The sequence below is a fragment of the Cydia amplana genome, chromosome 21 (genome assembly GCF_948474715.1).
Source record: "Cydia amplana chromosome 21, ilCydAmpl1.1, whole genome shotgun sequence".
NCBI lineage: Eukaryota > Metazoa > Arthropoda > Insecta > Lepidoptera > Tortricidae > Cydia > Cydia amplana.
The window spans coordinates 6,835,177-6,848,353 of record NC_086089.1 but is presented as its reverse complement, the minus strand read 5'-3'; the positions used below and the strand labels follow the sequence as shown (position 1 = coordinate 6,848,353).

The 13,177-nt window shown below is 41.3% G+C and overlaps 1 protein-coding gene and 2 long non-coding RNA genes across 3 annotated transcripts in view; 1 reads left to right on the top strand and 2 right to left on the bottom strand.

Annotated features, from left to right (window-relative positions):
- The window catches only part of LOC134657860 (uncharacterized), a 137,808-nt gene that overhangs the window by 3,662 nt on the left and 120,969 nt on the right, over positions 1-13,177 (bottom strand). Inside the window, exons 9-16 of the mRNA XM_063513439.1 lie at positions 12,005-12,140; positions 10,858-10,968; positions 8,129-8,224; positions 7,271-7,354; positions 5,482-5,595; positions 3,790-3,934; positions 2,245-2,375; positions 176-275 (exon numbers count right to left, since the gene is read on the bottom strand). Coding sequence (XP_063369509.1) covers positions 176-275; positions 2,245-2,375; positions 3,790-3,934; positions 5,482-5,595; positions 7,271-7,354; positions 8,129-8,224; positions 10,858-10,968; positions 12,005-12,140 — 917 coding nt within the window. The remainder of the gene's footprint in view (positions 1-175; positions 276-2,244; positions 2,376-3,789; positions 3,935-5,481; positions 5,596-7,270; positions 7,355-8,128; positions 8,225-10,857; positions 10,969-12,004; positions 12,141-13,177) is intronic.
- Positions 1-13,177, bottom strand: part of LOC134657884 (uncharacterized) — a 116,452-nt gene that overhangs the window by 22,192 nt on the left and 81,083 nt on the right. The window lies entirely within an intron of this gene.
- The window catches only part of LOC134657885 (uncharacterized), a 186,171-nt gene that overhangs the window by 151,527 nt on the left and 21,467 nt on the right, over positions 1-13,177 (top strand). The window lies entirely within an intron of this gene.

The window sequence follows — 13,177 nt, the reverse complement described above, 5'->3', positions numbered from 1 at the left end:
CCTTACCGGGATTCGAACCCAGGACCGCGGCTACACCCACTCACTCACTACCCACTAGGCTAGACCGGTTGTCAAAAATATAAATATGTAGGTAATCTATATTACCAGTGTAAAAATCAAACTAGCATAAGTTTTATTGAATAAATATTATCTTATCTTATCTTATCTTATATACCTGGGTGGTATTAACATATTCCTGTGGGTCATCGACGCGCGCGCGCCGCTCCGCGTACTGCGGCTGTTTACTGATGGGCTCAGCGCCGCTCTCGTGGTACCTACGTAACACGGAATACTCAATTACTTTTTCACCAGCTCGGAAAGGCTTATTTTGCACTTCAAAAACTGATAGCAAAGTTGCATTTTATTCACATGTGAGGCAAAGTAATCAAATGCAAATTTTGAGTTGTTTTCTTATGTTTGCTGGTAGAATTGACTTTTAAATGATGATTCTGGATGATAAATATTTAATAACATTCATTTTGTTTGATTTTACATTTAATATTTGCTTCGGGTTGGTGTGGTGAAAAATTTTGTGTTTCACTCGGGGGTAAATTTTGTTAACCCTCGTGCTTTGAAACCCTCGCAACGCTCAAGATTCCATTTTTCGAACCTTTCGCTTGCTCGGGTATCAATATCAGCTCGAGCTGTTAAACAAAAATTTTGCCCCCTTGTAAAACAAATAACTATTATCAGAGAACAGTATTTTATGGGGTCCCTTTGTTTCCTATAAAGTTTGAAGTCAGTAGCGGTACTGATAATTCCACTACTTGACGCTAGATGCCGACTACGAAATAACTTGCGTTGTGGTAAGAGAACTGTACGGTTACCATCAGTTTGTCACTGACATAAACGCCGTCGAGAACGTAATTTACTTTATATACATCCCGTTTGCACTAATATGCGAGTGCGAGCGAGATGTATAGAAAGTAAATTACGTTCTCGACGGCGTTTATGTCGGTGACAAACTGATGGTATAGTTTGTAGCTTTCTAATAGACCCCGAAGGCTAATCCTATTGTCTATTGTTAAGAAAAACCGCTCGTGCCACGTGCCACAACCACCTGCATAAAAAATCGGTACTTCGGTTACTGAGTGCCGGCGAGTCGAACGCTACAGAACCAGTCTAAAATGTGTCATCGAGATGAGTAACAAAGGCGCGTTATCGGAGAGCGCACCTACACTGGTTTTTTGAGCGTTGGACTAGCCCGCGCTCAGGTGCCAAATAGAATAATTAGGACCCTTTTTTGCAGGTAAGTAGCACGTGCGGTTTTACTGAACAATAGACAATAGGATAAGCCTTCGGGGTCTACTAGAAAGCTACAAACTATAACCGTACTGATTTATGGAGTTATCACGAAGAAGCACGATATCCTCTCCCAAAAGGTGTCTTATATTTTGTCGATTTCTAACAGAGCCCGAACGCCTTATCCTTTGTCTATTGTTAAGTAGAACCGCACATGCTTCTACCTGCCTAAAAAATGGTTGGGCCGTTTTTACTGGTTATTGAATTACCACTCTAGGGAGATTGCAATAAGGTTCAAAATGAACTAATGGAAAATATTTTTCTAGGCTGTGTGTGGTCCATTTGACTCGCCGGCACTCAGTACTTCGGTTACTGAGTGCCGGCGAGTCGAACGCTACAGAACCAGTCTAAAATGTGTCATCTAGATGCGTAACAAACGCGCGTTATCGGAGAGCGCACCTACACTGGTTTTTAACACGCTTTTATTATTAGGTCGACCTGTATGTAACTATGTAACTAAACTACGTAACTACGTAATGGACTATGTAATGGAATCTTGCAAGTTAAATTTGATCCACTTCCCGGTTTCCGATTGAGCTGAAATTTTGCATACACATGTAAGTCGGGTGACAATGCAATATTATGGTACCATCGAGCTGATCTGATGATGGAGACAGGAGGTGGCCATAGGAACTCTGTGATGAAACAACGCAACCTAATTGTAGTAATTGTGTTAGGGGTTTTTAGAATTGTCTCGATGAGTATTAGTTGTCTGTCGTAAGAAAAGTACAGTCAGCGATAAAAGCTTGTACCAAAAATGAAATTTTAGCCAAAAACTTATTTGAGCGTTGGACTAGCCCGCGCTCAGGTGCCAATTAATATAAATAAGACCCTTTTTTTTTCAAGGTAAGTAGCACGTGCGGTTTTACTTAACAATAGACAAAGGATTCGCCGTCGGGGCCTGTTAGGAATCAACAAACTATACCTTGAGTTGTGTCTTACCTATTGTAGTCTCGTTCTCTAGAGGCGTATTCCTTCCGTCCGTGGCACTTGGCGGGCGGTTTGTAGGTGGCACAGTCGTAGTCGTTATATAAAGGAGGCTCGTCTTGGAACTGAGGGGGTGGCGCGCTCGCCTGCAAGTAAACAACGTACTCAAGAAAACGGGTCACTTTGAAGGGAAAATTCCCAATATTATTTAGATTGTATTTTAGTACCCTTTTTAGGGTTCCGTACCCAAAGGGTAAAAACGGGACCCTATTACTAAGACTCCGCTGTCCGTCCGTCCGTCCGTCTGTCACCAGGCTGTATCTCACGAACCGTGATAGCTAGACAGTTGAAATTTTCACAGATGATGTATTTCTGTTGCCGCTATGACAACAAATACTAAAAACAGAATAAAATAAAGATTTAAGTGGGGCTCCCATCCCATACAACAAACGTGATTTTTGACCGAAGTTAAGCAACGCCGGGCGGGGTCAGTACTTGGATGGGTGGCCGTTTTTTTGCTTGTTTTGCTCTATTTTTTGTTGATGGTGCGGAACCCTCCGTGCGCGAGTCCGACTCGCACTTGGCCGGTTTTTAATAGCGTCGCGGAGACGCATCAATTTTAACTATCGATATATTATAATGGACATAAGGCCTACCGTTTAACTGATATATATATACATATACTGGACCATTCATAACTGTCTAAAATCAATTCTTTACGTTACTCCGACCATGTACATTTTTATATGAAGTAGCTGTCTCGTAAAATGTTTGTAATTACTTAAATAATGTTTGGAAGTTAACGCATTAGGGCCATTAGGGGCTATTCATAAATTACGTGATCTATTTTTGACGATTTTTGACCCCACGCCTAAAATCTTCCAAAAATCATGCTTCGAATGACCCCGTTTCCTCCTAAGTCATGCTACCATCATCCGATGACCAGCCGTGGGGAATAAAGCGGCGGCGGCGCGTGCGGCGGCGACGGCGCGCCGTCTTGGAACTGCAACTATCGGCTACGAGTATCGTAGCACTGCAACTATCGGCTACGAGTCGTAGCGCTTAGCCACAAGAGCTACGTACCTGGAAGTGTATGCCCACCCGTGGAGGATAAAGCGGCGGCGGCGGCGCGTGCGGCGGCGACAGCGCGCCGTCTTGGAACTACAACTATCGGCTACGAGTATCGTAGCACTGCAACTATCGGCTACGAGTCGTAGCGCTTAGCCACAAGAGCTACGTACCTGGAAGTGTATGCCCACCCGTGGAGGATAAAGCGGCGGCGGCGGCGCGTGCGGCGGCGACAGCGCGCCGTCTTGGAACTACAACTATCGGCTACGAGTATCGTAGCACTGCAACTATCGGCTACGAGTCGTAGCGCTTAGCCACAAGAGCTACGTACCTGGAAGTGTATGCCCACCCGTGGAGGATAAAGCGGCGGCGGCGGCGGCGCGTGCGGCGGCGACGGCGCGCCGTCTTGGAACTGCAACTATCGGCTACGAGTATCGTAGCACTGCAACTATCGGCTACGAGTCGTAACGCCTAGCCACAAGAGCTACGTACCTGGAAGTGTATGCCCACCCGTGGAGGATAAAGCGGCGGCGGCGGCGCGTGCGGCGGCGACGGCGCGCCGTCTTGGAACTGCGGCGGCGCGGACACGTAGCACTCTTCTAGTCCCGCCCACGAGCCGTAGTAACCGCCGTAGCGGCTGCAAATTAAAATCATTCTTAGTAAATTAGCGAAATGAGCGCCATGCTAAAAATTTTCTAAATGCTATCCATGATCGTACAGAGGTGCAAGTTGATAGAAAAGTTTGCAAAAATGTAGGAAAGTTTTCGGAATGGACCGGAGTACCAGATTTTGAAAGTTTCTCAGAAAAGATTTCTAATAAAAATCTTCAAGCTATTTCATACAACATTACGCAAATTCGAAACATTCCATTGTCTGTTTGTCTATATCTATCTGCCAGCATGTCTGTCTGCCTATCCTCCTAAGGCCCAAAGTCCTACCTATAGTACCTATTCAGTTCGTGATTCAGTCCTGTAATTTAAACCATGTCCAATTGGAACAAAGTCGCTTTTGCTTTGTTTCGTTCAATTTTCAAACAACGCAAAATCAACTCTATTTCCTACAGTTTAGATTCTTTCAGTGGCAAATTTTGGATGTTTCGTTTGTATAGCTGGGCCTTTGCAGGCTATATGTTGGCGCCCCGTGCTGCGTGTAGAGCAGCGGTCCTCAATCTTTTTTTTTTGACAGAACCCTTTTGGAAAGCGAAATACTTGATGGAACCTTACAATAGGCTACATGACTAATTTTCATTTATGGTATCAATCGATCGGGTTTGTTTTTAGGATCAAATGTCTATATGGGACCCATTGCATTAAAGTAACACAAAAGTCAGAAATTGTAGTAAAAGGTCGACAGTCGCATTTCACTCGCGAAACGCCCTATACAAAACGGCCAGGGGCCGTGACGTCATCGCCCATCTTGTAGTATGGACAAAACAAGAAAATTGCGTTTTTGTCGGTGAAATATTGCGTTTAGGTATATAGTTGCTATACAATATTTTTTTGGATTAAATGTAAGGAATCGAATGGTATCCTTACTTTTATCGTTTTTGGAAGTTAAAAAAAACTTAAATTTTGAAACTTTCAGGTCCTGTATTTTTGTAATTTTTCAATATTTTATTTTAATATCCACATTATTGTGATAAATAGCTCGTTTGCTACCTATTTTACTTGATTTTGTTATAAAATTCAACATGTGTCATCATCCCTATATAAAATTTTCGAGGCGACTAAAGCAAAATGTTCTAAACTCTTGCAGGGGTGTCGCGGAACACACTTAGAGTATGTCTGGTGTAGAGAACAGACAGTGGTGTAGTCCCCTCTCACTCTCTAACTTTTAATTTAAGATAAAAGATAAGAGCGCACCGCCAACAAACTGTTCTACAGTTTGGCGAAATTTTTGTTACTGTTTATGTATGTGTTTTTATATAACAATAAATTAAAAAAAACGACATTTTTGTTACTGTTTATGTATGTGTTTTTATATAACAATAAATTAAAAAAAACGAAATTTTTGTTACTGTTTATGTATGTGTTTTTATATAACAATAAATTAAAAAAAACGAAATTTTTGTTACTGTTTATGTATGTGTTTTTATATAACAATAAATTAAAAAAAAACGACATTTTTGTTACTGTTTATGTATGTGTTTTTATATAACAATAAATTAAAAAAAAAAAAACTCACTCGGTGGTGGAGCAGCCCGAGTCGCGCGGGTCGCGGGGCGCGGGCGGCGCGCTGTGCTGCGTGTAGTGCCCCGACGAGCCGCCCGAGTCGCGCGCGAACGACGAGCCGCAGCGGCTGCGGGGAATCCTCGGATTACATAAACAAATATAACAACTATAGGAGACTACAATTTATAGATTTAGATATTTATTCTCATAATATGAAATTACATTATAAAATATGCTAATAAAATAAATACAAAAAATTCGTTACCAAGCTAAAAACCTACCCAATAGACCACAGTTTTTACTCTCTGCAAGAGTTTTTCAATGCAAATAAGTATAATTCCAAGATAATCTATATATATAAACGTGAAAGACCTGACTGACTGACTTAAATCAACGCACAGCCCAAACCGCTGGGACTAGAAAGTCCAAATTTGGCAAGTAGGTTCCTTATAAGGTCTAGGGGTCCACTAAGAAAGGATTTTTCAAAATTCATCTCCTAAAGGGGTGAAATGGGGGTCCAAAATAAAAAAAAACTCTCCTGCGCGTGCGAAGCCGCGGGCAAAAGCTAGTAAAATAATATTCTTGTTATTTCATTATATGCGTAGAAAAAGATATTTATTTTGTGTACCTTTCTTATTGTGTATATTTTATATTTTGTAATTGCAATACCCTTGTAGGGTAACAATGGTAACATGTTGTAACTATTGTAGGTACCTTTAGAGTAAGACCTGTACACCAACATGTACGCAATAAAGCTATTCTATTCTAAACCAATCTACATGAATTTATATTATGATCGTCATTAATATTAACATGATATGATTTAATAGAGTGTATATCATAGTTTCGGACACATACTCTCGGAGTATCCTGCTGTCGAATGTTCGTTGATTCGAATGTTGCTGGATCGAATGTTCGCTGGGTCGAAATACTTGTGGCCGAATTATGCATAATCGAAAAATCGTAATCTAGAATTGTATGTATGTATTGTTGTAAAGCTCATCGTTCGTCTGGCATGGCCCAACATGTGTTTGACAGCTTATTTTTTGTCAGATAAGTCATACCGCCATAAGGTCCCATTTCTAAACATTACATTTATTTTTAATCATTTTAAAATTGACATATCAAAAAGTGACTCAGTTGAAAATATAGTACAAATAACAAGGTTTTCGTTGAAGCATTAAAACAAAAACAACAAATATATGTTTTTGACTACATAATATGAGTTTTATAAGCGAAAAAGTGACACAATAAGGTCGCAAGCGCTGTAATTATTAAGGGGCCTATAGAAATCTTTTTTTTTACTCGACATATATTCTACACGAATATTAATCCATACTATGACAATCGTGACCTGAAATGCGCGTGATTTCTCCTTTACATAACTAACCCCGTTTCAAAAATGCTTTGCGCTCGCTTGTTATTTATTTATAATAATTATAAAGCAGGCGAAAAGTTTATAATTTAATTTTATTAGAACATTTCGCCTGTATTACTGGGTAGGCTATTTTATTTTGCTTAAGTTTGTAAATTTTACCGGCGTCGGTGCGCCGGGTAAATAAGTCTCAGCTACGTAATATGAACACACTAATGCAACCGTCTTACTAAAATATATCTATCAGTTATACTGAATCCGTTTTTATACTATGTTTTAGCACTTATTACCTAAGTGTAAAGATCGCGCAATTTCAACTTTGTCAAATTTGAATGCGCCGCACTAAACAAGTATTTTATTAGGTACTTAATCATAGCACAAAAGAAAAACCTTAGACACACCAAAGAGTGTAAAACCGATATCATACCTATTGTAAGACTGATAGTTTTCTTCACCGGGCGAGGGGTGCTCCGAAAATGCCTCGCTCGACATTAGCGAAGAATGGTTAGACCTGAGACAATAATTGTTTGATCAGTTTATAAATATGTTCGTGTTATTTAATTAAAACAGCGAGCGTCTTTAGAATCGTTAATCGCCAGTTCAAACCTAATACGATACTTTAAAACAGTTGCTTTTCGGTGAAGAAAAATATTTTCAAACAACAAGATAGGTAGTATCTAACACCTAAAATCTGTCTCAAAACTCTGATGTCAATAGGGAATATTACGCGAAAGTCTGCGTAGGGGGCGCCACTTCCACAATAAGTCACAATCTAAGGGTCTACCGCAAACGAGAGAGTCGAAATTTTGTTATCTAACCTCTCTATCACTCTTGCATATTCGAGCGATAAAGAGGCAGATAGCCGAGTTTCGTTTTCGCGTTTCCCGGTAGGCCCTTTGTAAACAAACCGCCTTGATGTATCAATGTCATATTTGATTGTCTGTGAAAACTTGTCAAAAAACAGTTTAAGGTACAGTGTGTATAAGTTACTCTATGGTATACTAAGGTCGCGAGTGCTGCACTCTGGCGGCAAAACATTGCAGTAATACTCCCTATTAATTAATATTAATGTAGCACTCAGTTGTGTTTTTAGGTAACGACTTCGTATTATTAGATTGCCCAATTAGAAATGAAGTAATTAGCAAAGAACGAAAAAATACCGTTTCCGTTCCCATACAAAAAATACCGGTATCCGATCCCTGACGCAATTAATTCTACACTCCCAGATTCAGCTGATCTAATGTGAACGTGACTGCGATGAATATGAAAGAGATGGCAAACGTACCTGGTGCCTTTGGAAGAGCAGGACGCAGTCCTCTGGTGCGTGGAGTGGCGGCGCCGGCGCGGCGAGCGGCCGACGGTGTCCGTGCCGCTTACCGCACTGGAACAACCATGAATATATAACTGGATCAGACATGAGGGGTGGGGGGGAATGACCGTACGAGATAGTCTTATGTATCTTTCAGTAGGAGTAGCAGCGAAAGCGCTATTATTGTTTGTCCTTGTCAGTCTCCTTTTTTTTAAATTCCTTACCGTAAATTGAGTATGGATTGTCCGTGTCGCTTACCGCACTGGAACAACCATGAATCTAGTATAACTGGATCAGGCATGAGGGGTGGGGGGAATGACCGTACGGGATAGTCTTATGTATCTCTCAGTAGGAGTAGCAGCGAAAGCGCTATTATTGTTTGTGCTTGTCACAGGCTCACTTTTTTTTAATTCCTTACCGTAAATTGAGTATGGATTGTCCGTGTCGCTTACCGCATTGGAATAACCATGAATCTAGTAAATCAGGCATGAGGGGGGGGGGGGGGGGGAAATGACCGTACGGGATAGTCTTATGTATCTTTCAGTAGGAGTAGCGGCGAAAGCGCTATTATTGTTTGTGCTTGTCACAGGCTCACTTTTTTTTAAATTCCTTACCGTAAATTGAGTATGGATTGTCCGTGCCGCTTACCGCACTGGAATAACCATGAATCTAGTAAATCAGGCATGAGGGGTGGGGGGAAATGACCGTACGGGATAGTCTTATGTATCTTCCAGTAGAGGTAGAGGCGAAAGCGCTATTATTGATTTTCCTGGTCACAGACGTCACAGTCTCACTTTTTTTTATTCCCCACCGTAAATTAAGTATGGATTATGGTGGGCAGCAAATAAATTCGACCAATCATAGTGTCGCAATGCCTATGTTTTGTCCCTCACGGACACACACGTATAGGACATCTATAGGATCCTAACCATCTATGAGAATAACATATTTGTTATGGACGTCCTTATGTAGTTTTTTTTGGGGTTCCGTACCCAAAGGGTAAAAACGGGACCCTATTACTAAGACTCCGCTGTCCGTCCGTCCGTCCGTCTGTCACCAGGCTGTATCTCACGAACCGTGATAGCTAGACAGTTGAAATTTTCACAGATGATGTATTTCTGTTGCCGCTATAACAACAAATACTAAAAACAGAATAAAATAAAGATTTAAGTGGGGCTCCCATACAACAAACGTGATTTTTGACTGAAGTTAAGCAACGTCGGGCGGGGTCAGTACTTGGATGGGTGACCGTTTTTTTGCTTGTTTTGCTCTATTTTTTGTCGATGGTGCGGAACCCTCCGTGCGCGAGTCCGACTCGCACTTGGCCGGTTTTTTTTTAATTTAACTTGGCAATGCCTTATTTGTAATGTCAAATTGTCTGTAGGAGCGTAGATTTGGAATTTTGGATCCAACCGACTGCGCCATGTATAATATGTATTGCAACGGAGGATATACATGTGTATATGTATGACACAATGAGGTGCCCCGTTAATTTATTATACCCGACGTTGCGAGGCGGTGGTCAAAAGACCGACAGCGTCAGGACCTGAGTAAAACAGCGAGTGTTTACACTATGCCCTTATGATCATTTGTGACGTCCCACGGGTAAAGGTACCTTATGGCCGTTGGCGCTTACGCTATTATTAACGCCGCTCCGCCGCCGCGCGCTATTATTATGGCGGCGCTATGCGACGTAAGCGCCAACTGCCATAAGGTACCTTTTGCCGTGGAAAGTCACATTAAGACTATATTAGACAAACCAAATAACCTTCAACCCCCAGAAACTGGCGGCCAAATGGAAGCACACAGAGACCATCTCCCATTTTGAATAGGCTACATGACTAATTTTCATTTATGGTATCAATCGATCGGGTTTGTTTTTAGGATCAAATGACTATATAGGACCCATTGCAACACAAAAGTCAGAAATTGTAGTCAAAGGCCGACAAGTCGCGAAACGCCTTAAACAAAACGGTAAGGGAACGTGACGTCAAGGTCTCTGGGAGCCCATCTTGTAGTATGGACAAAACAAGAAAATTGCGTTTTTGTCGGTGAAATATTGCGTTTATGTATATAATTGCTATACAATATTTTTTGGATGAAACGTAAGGAATCGAATGGTACCCTTACTTTTATCGTTTTTGGAATTTAAAAAAAAAACTTAAATTTTGAAACTTTCAGTTCCTGTATTTTTGTAATTTTTCAATATTTTATTTTAATAATAATATCCACATTATTGTGATAAATTGCTCGTTTGCTATCTTTTTTACTAGGTTTTGTTATAAAATTCAATATGTGTCATCATCCCTATTTGGCTCGTATTTCTATCATTTTTTCCGCATACTAAGTATAACTTACTGAAGCGCTGGTGGCCTAGCGGTAAGAGCGTGCGACTTTCAATCCGGAGGTCGCGGGTTCGAACCCCGGCTCGTACCAATGAGTTTTTCGGAACTTATGTACGAAATATCATTTGATATTTACCAGTCGCTTTTCGGTGAAGGAAAACATCGTGAGGAAACCGGACTAATCCCGATACGGGCCTAGTTTACCCTCTGGGTTGGAAGGTCAGATGGCAGTCGCTTTCGTAAAACTAGTGCCCACGCCAATTACTGGGATTAGTTGCCAAGCGGACCCCAGGCTCCCATGAGCCGTGGCAAAATGCCGGGACAACGCGAGGAAGATGATGATGACTAAGTATAACTTACTGGTCGTGGTAGCCCCGCGCTTGTGTATGGAGGTCCGGCAATGACTTGTGACTGTTTATGTTCGTGCATCCATCTTCTTCGCGCATGCTCGGTTGAGAGTGCGAATTCGATCTGTGATAAAAAAATCCTGTCAAAAATATTATTTATGCGACATTACAATACAAATCCTCTTTATTGCACTACCTCAATAAAACATTAACAGAGAGACACTCATAATACATGAAGACAGAGGATATTCTGTATTTATTTGCGGTTGGTAAACCGACCTCGATCTGTGTCAATGTATGGGTACAAAAGTATTTAACGGCAAAGCCAACTTTGTCGTAATCCAAATTTTTTCGCTAAGCAGCCAAGTATGTGTTGTATGAGGGTACAAAGTATAATGCCGAGGGACTGCTGACATCCAGCTCGGATGCCGTAATTCGATATTTACAGAAGGCATCCATCTCTTTCTACTTCCAGCGGGCGCAGCATGGTTCGTTTTTATCGCCTGTCACTATGCCCGTCACTTTCGCACTTACATACTTGTTAGAACGTGACAGGCATAAGGCGATAAAAATGCGACCGTGCTACCGCCGCTGCTCACTTTCCTTGTCTCTATTGGTGCCGTGACCATTGTATCCTACCTCGAACACTGTATCTGAGCTGTTTAAACAAATGAAGCTCTCTCACAACTGACAAATAACTTAATGGGACCTGGGACCCGTTTCTCAAAAGCTTGTAACTTGTCTAACAAAAGCTGTCGAAAAGTGACATCCGCTTGTATTACAATTTACAAGTTACAAGCTTTTGAGAAACGGGCCCCTGGGAACCATACTTGACGACCGGTCTGGCCTAGTGGGTAGTGACCCTGCCTGCGAAGCCGATGGTCCTGGGTTCGAATCTCGGTAAGGGCATTTATTTGTGTGATGAACACTAATATTTCTTCCGGAGTCATGGGTGTTTTCTATGTATATATGTATTTATCTATATAAGTATGTATATCGTCGCCTAGTACCCATAGTACAAGCTTTGCTTAGTTTGGGGCTAGGCTGATCTGTGTAAGATGTCCCCCAATATTTATTTATTTATTTATACACTATATAAAAAGTGAAAGGGTGTTTTTTCTAAGGTGATACTTCCTCTAGCTTATTTCTCTATAATATACCTGATGTATCTAGGAGCAGAATGAGCGTACTGCGCCGGGGGACTTATGGCGACAATGGGTCCGGCTGCCGGTGAACCTTCGGCGCTTAAAATGGGTTCAGGTAACTCAATGTTCTCGGGGCTGGATGCGGAACTTGCTGTTGAAACCAATGAATATATCATTAATATATTATCAGGTGATTTAACAATTTTAACACGAGTTTTTAACACTATTAGAATTAGACTATAAGCTTGGAAATGTTGCCAAATGAACATTTTAATATAGGTAAGGAACATTTTTAGAAACGGTTTGCAATATAATATTTAAAACCTTCGCGATTTGAACACATATTAACTCACATTTATAGACGGGTCTAACCAGTCCACCAGACCAACCAACCAATGACCAGTGAAACCTGTGTCGAAACGTCGGTATATAAAGGTAATTGAATAAATTTCGCGTTAGACCCGTCTATAAATGTGAGTTAATATTTTTAGAAACGGATGTTCTGCGGAGGAGACCTCAAAAGAAGGGACATTATGCAAAATCCGAGACATTATTCGCATGAAATGTTTTCCGAATGGTACTGAAAGCGAAAGATAAGTCTATCGCATGGAACTTGACTTTGCTGAGGGCCGGACCAATTATTTCTGGTCATTAAACATTATGCCAATTACTTGGTGGTAGTCAAAGCAAATTTCTCTATTTCTGTCTGTAACTCGTATACCTATACCATACCTCTAGACTGAGCATAGTAACGCTACCCCCTCTGCCACTTATACGGTAGTTTTACTCTATCTTCGAGTCAATCCCGTGCCGTGATTGGTCCGTGTCTTGGAAGCTTGGAACGGACCAATCACGGCACGGGATTCGCTCACCTCGTCCCCCGCACCCCAGTATTTTTGGCAGCATCGGTTTCATGAAATAATTGCTCTTAACTCAGTCTAGAGGATTCCTAGTCAATGACCTATACTTTCTCTAACTTGGAGTATAATATATGTATGGAGTGAGTATGTGTGTAGGCTCTTGCCTTGTAGTATTGGCGGTCGCAATGTCGTCATAGTAAAGTCACAGATGGTTAGCGAGTCAGTCGACGTCACACCGTGAACAAGTGTGGTTGTGTGACGTTTGCTTTGGCGAGCTGTCTGGTGTAATAAGAACAATATCTGGGAGTAACATAAAAAAAACTCAAAA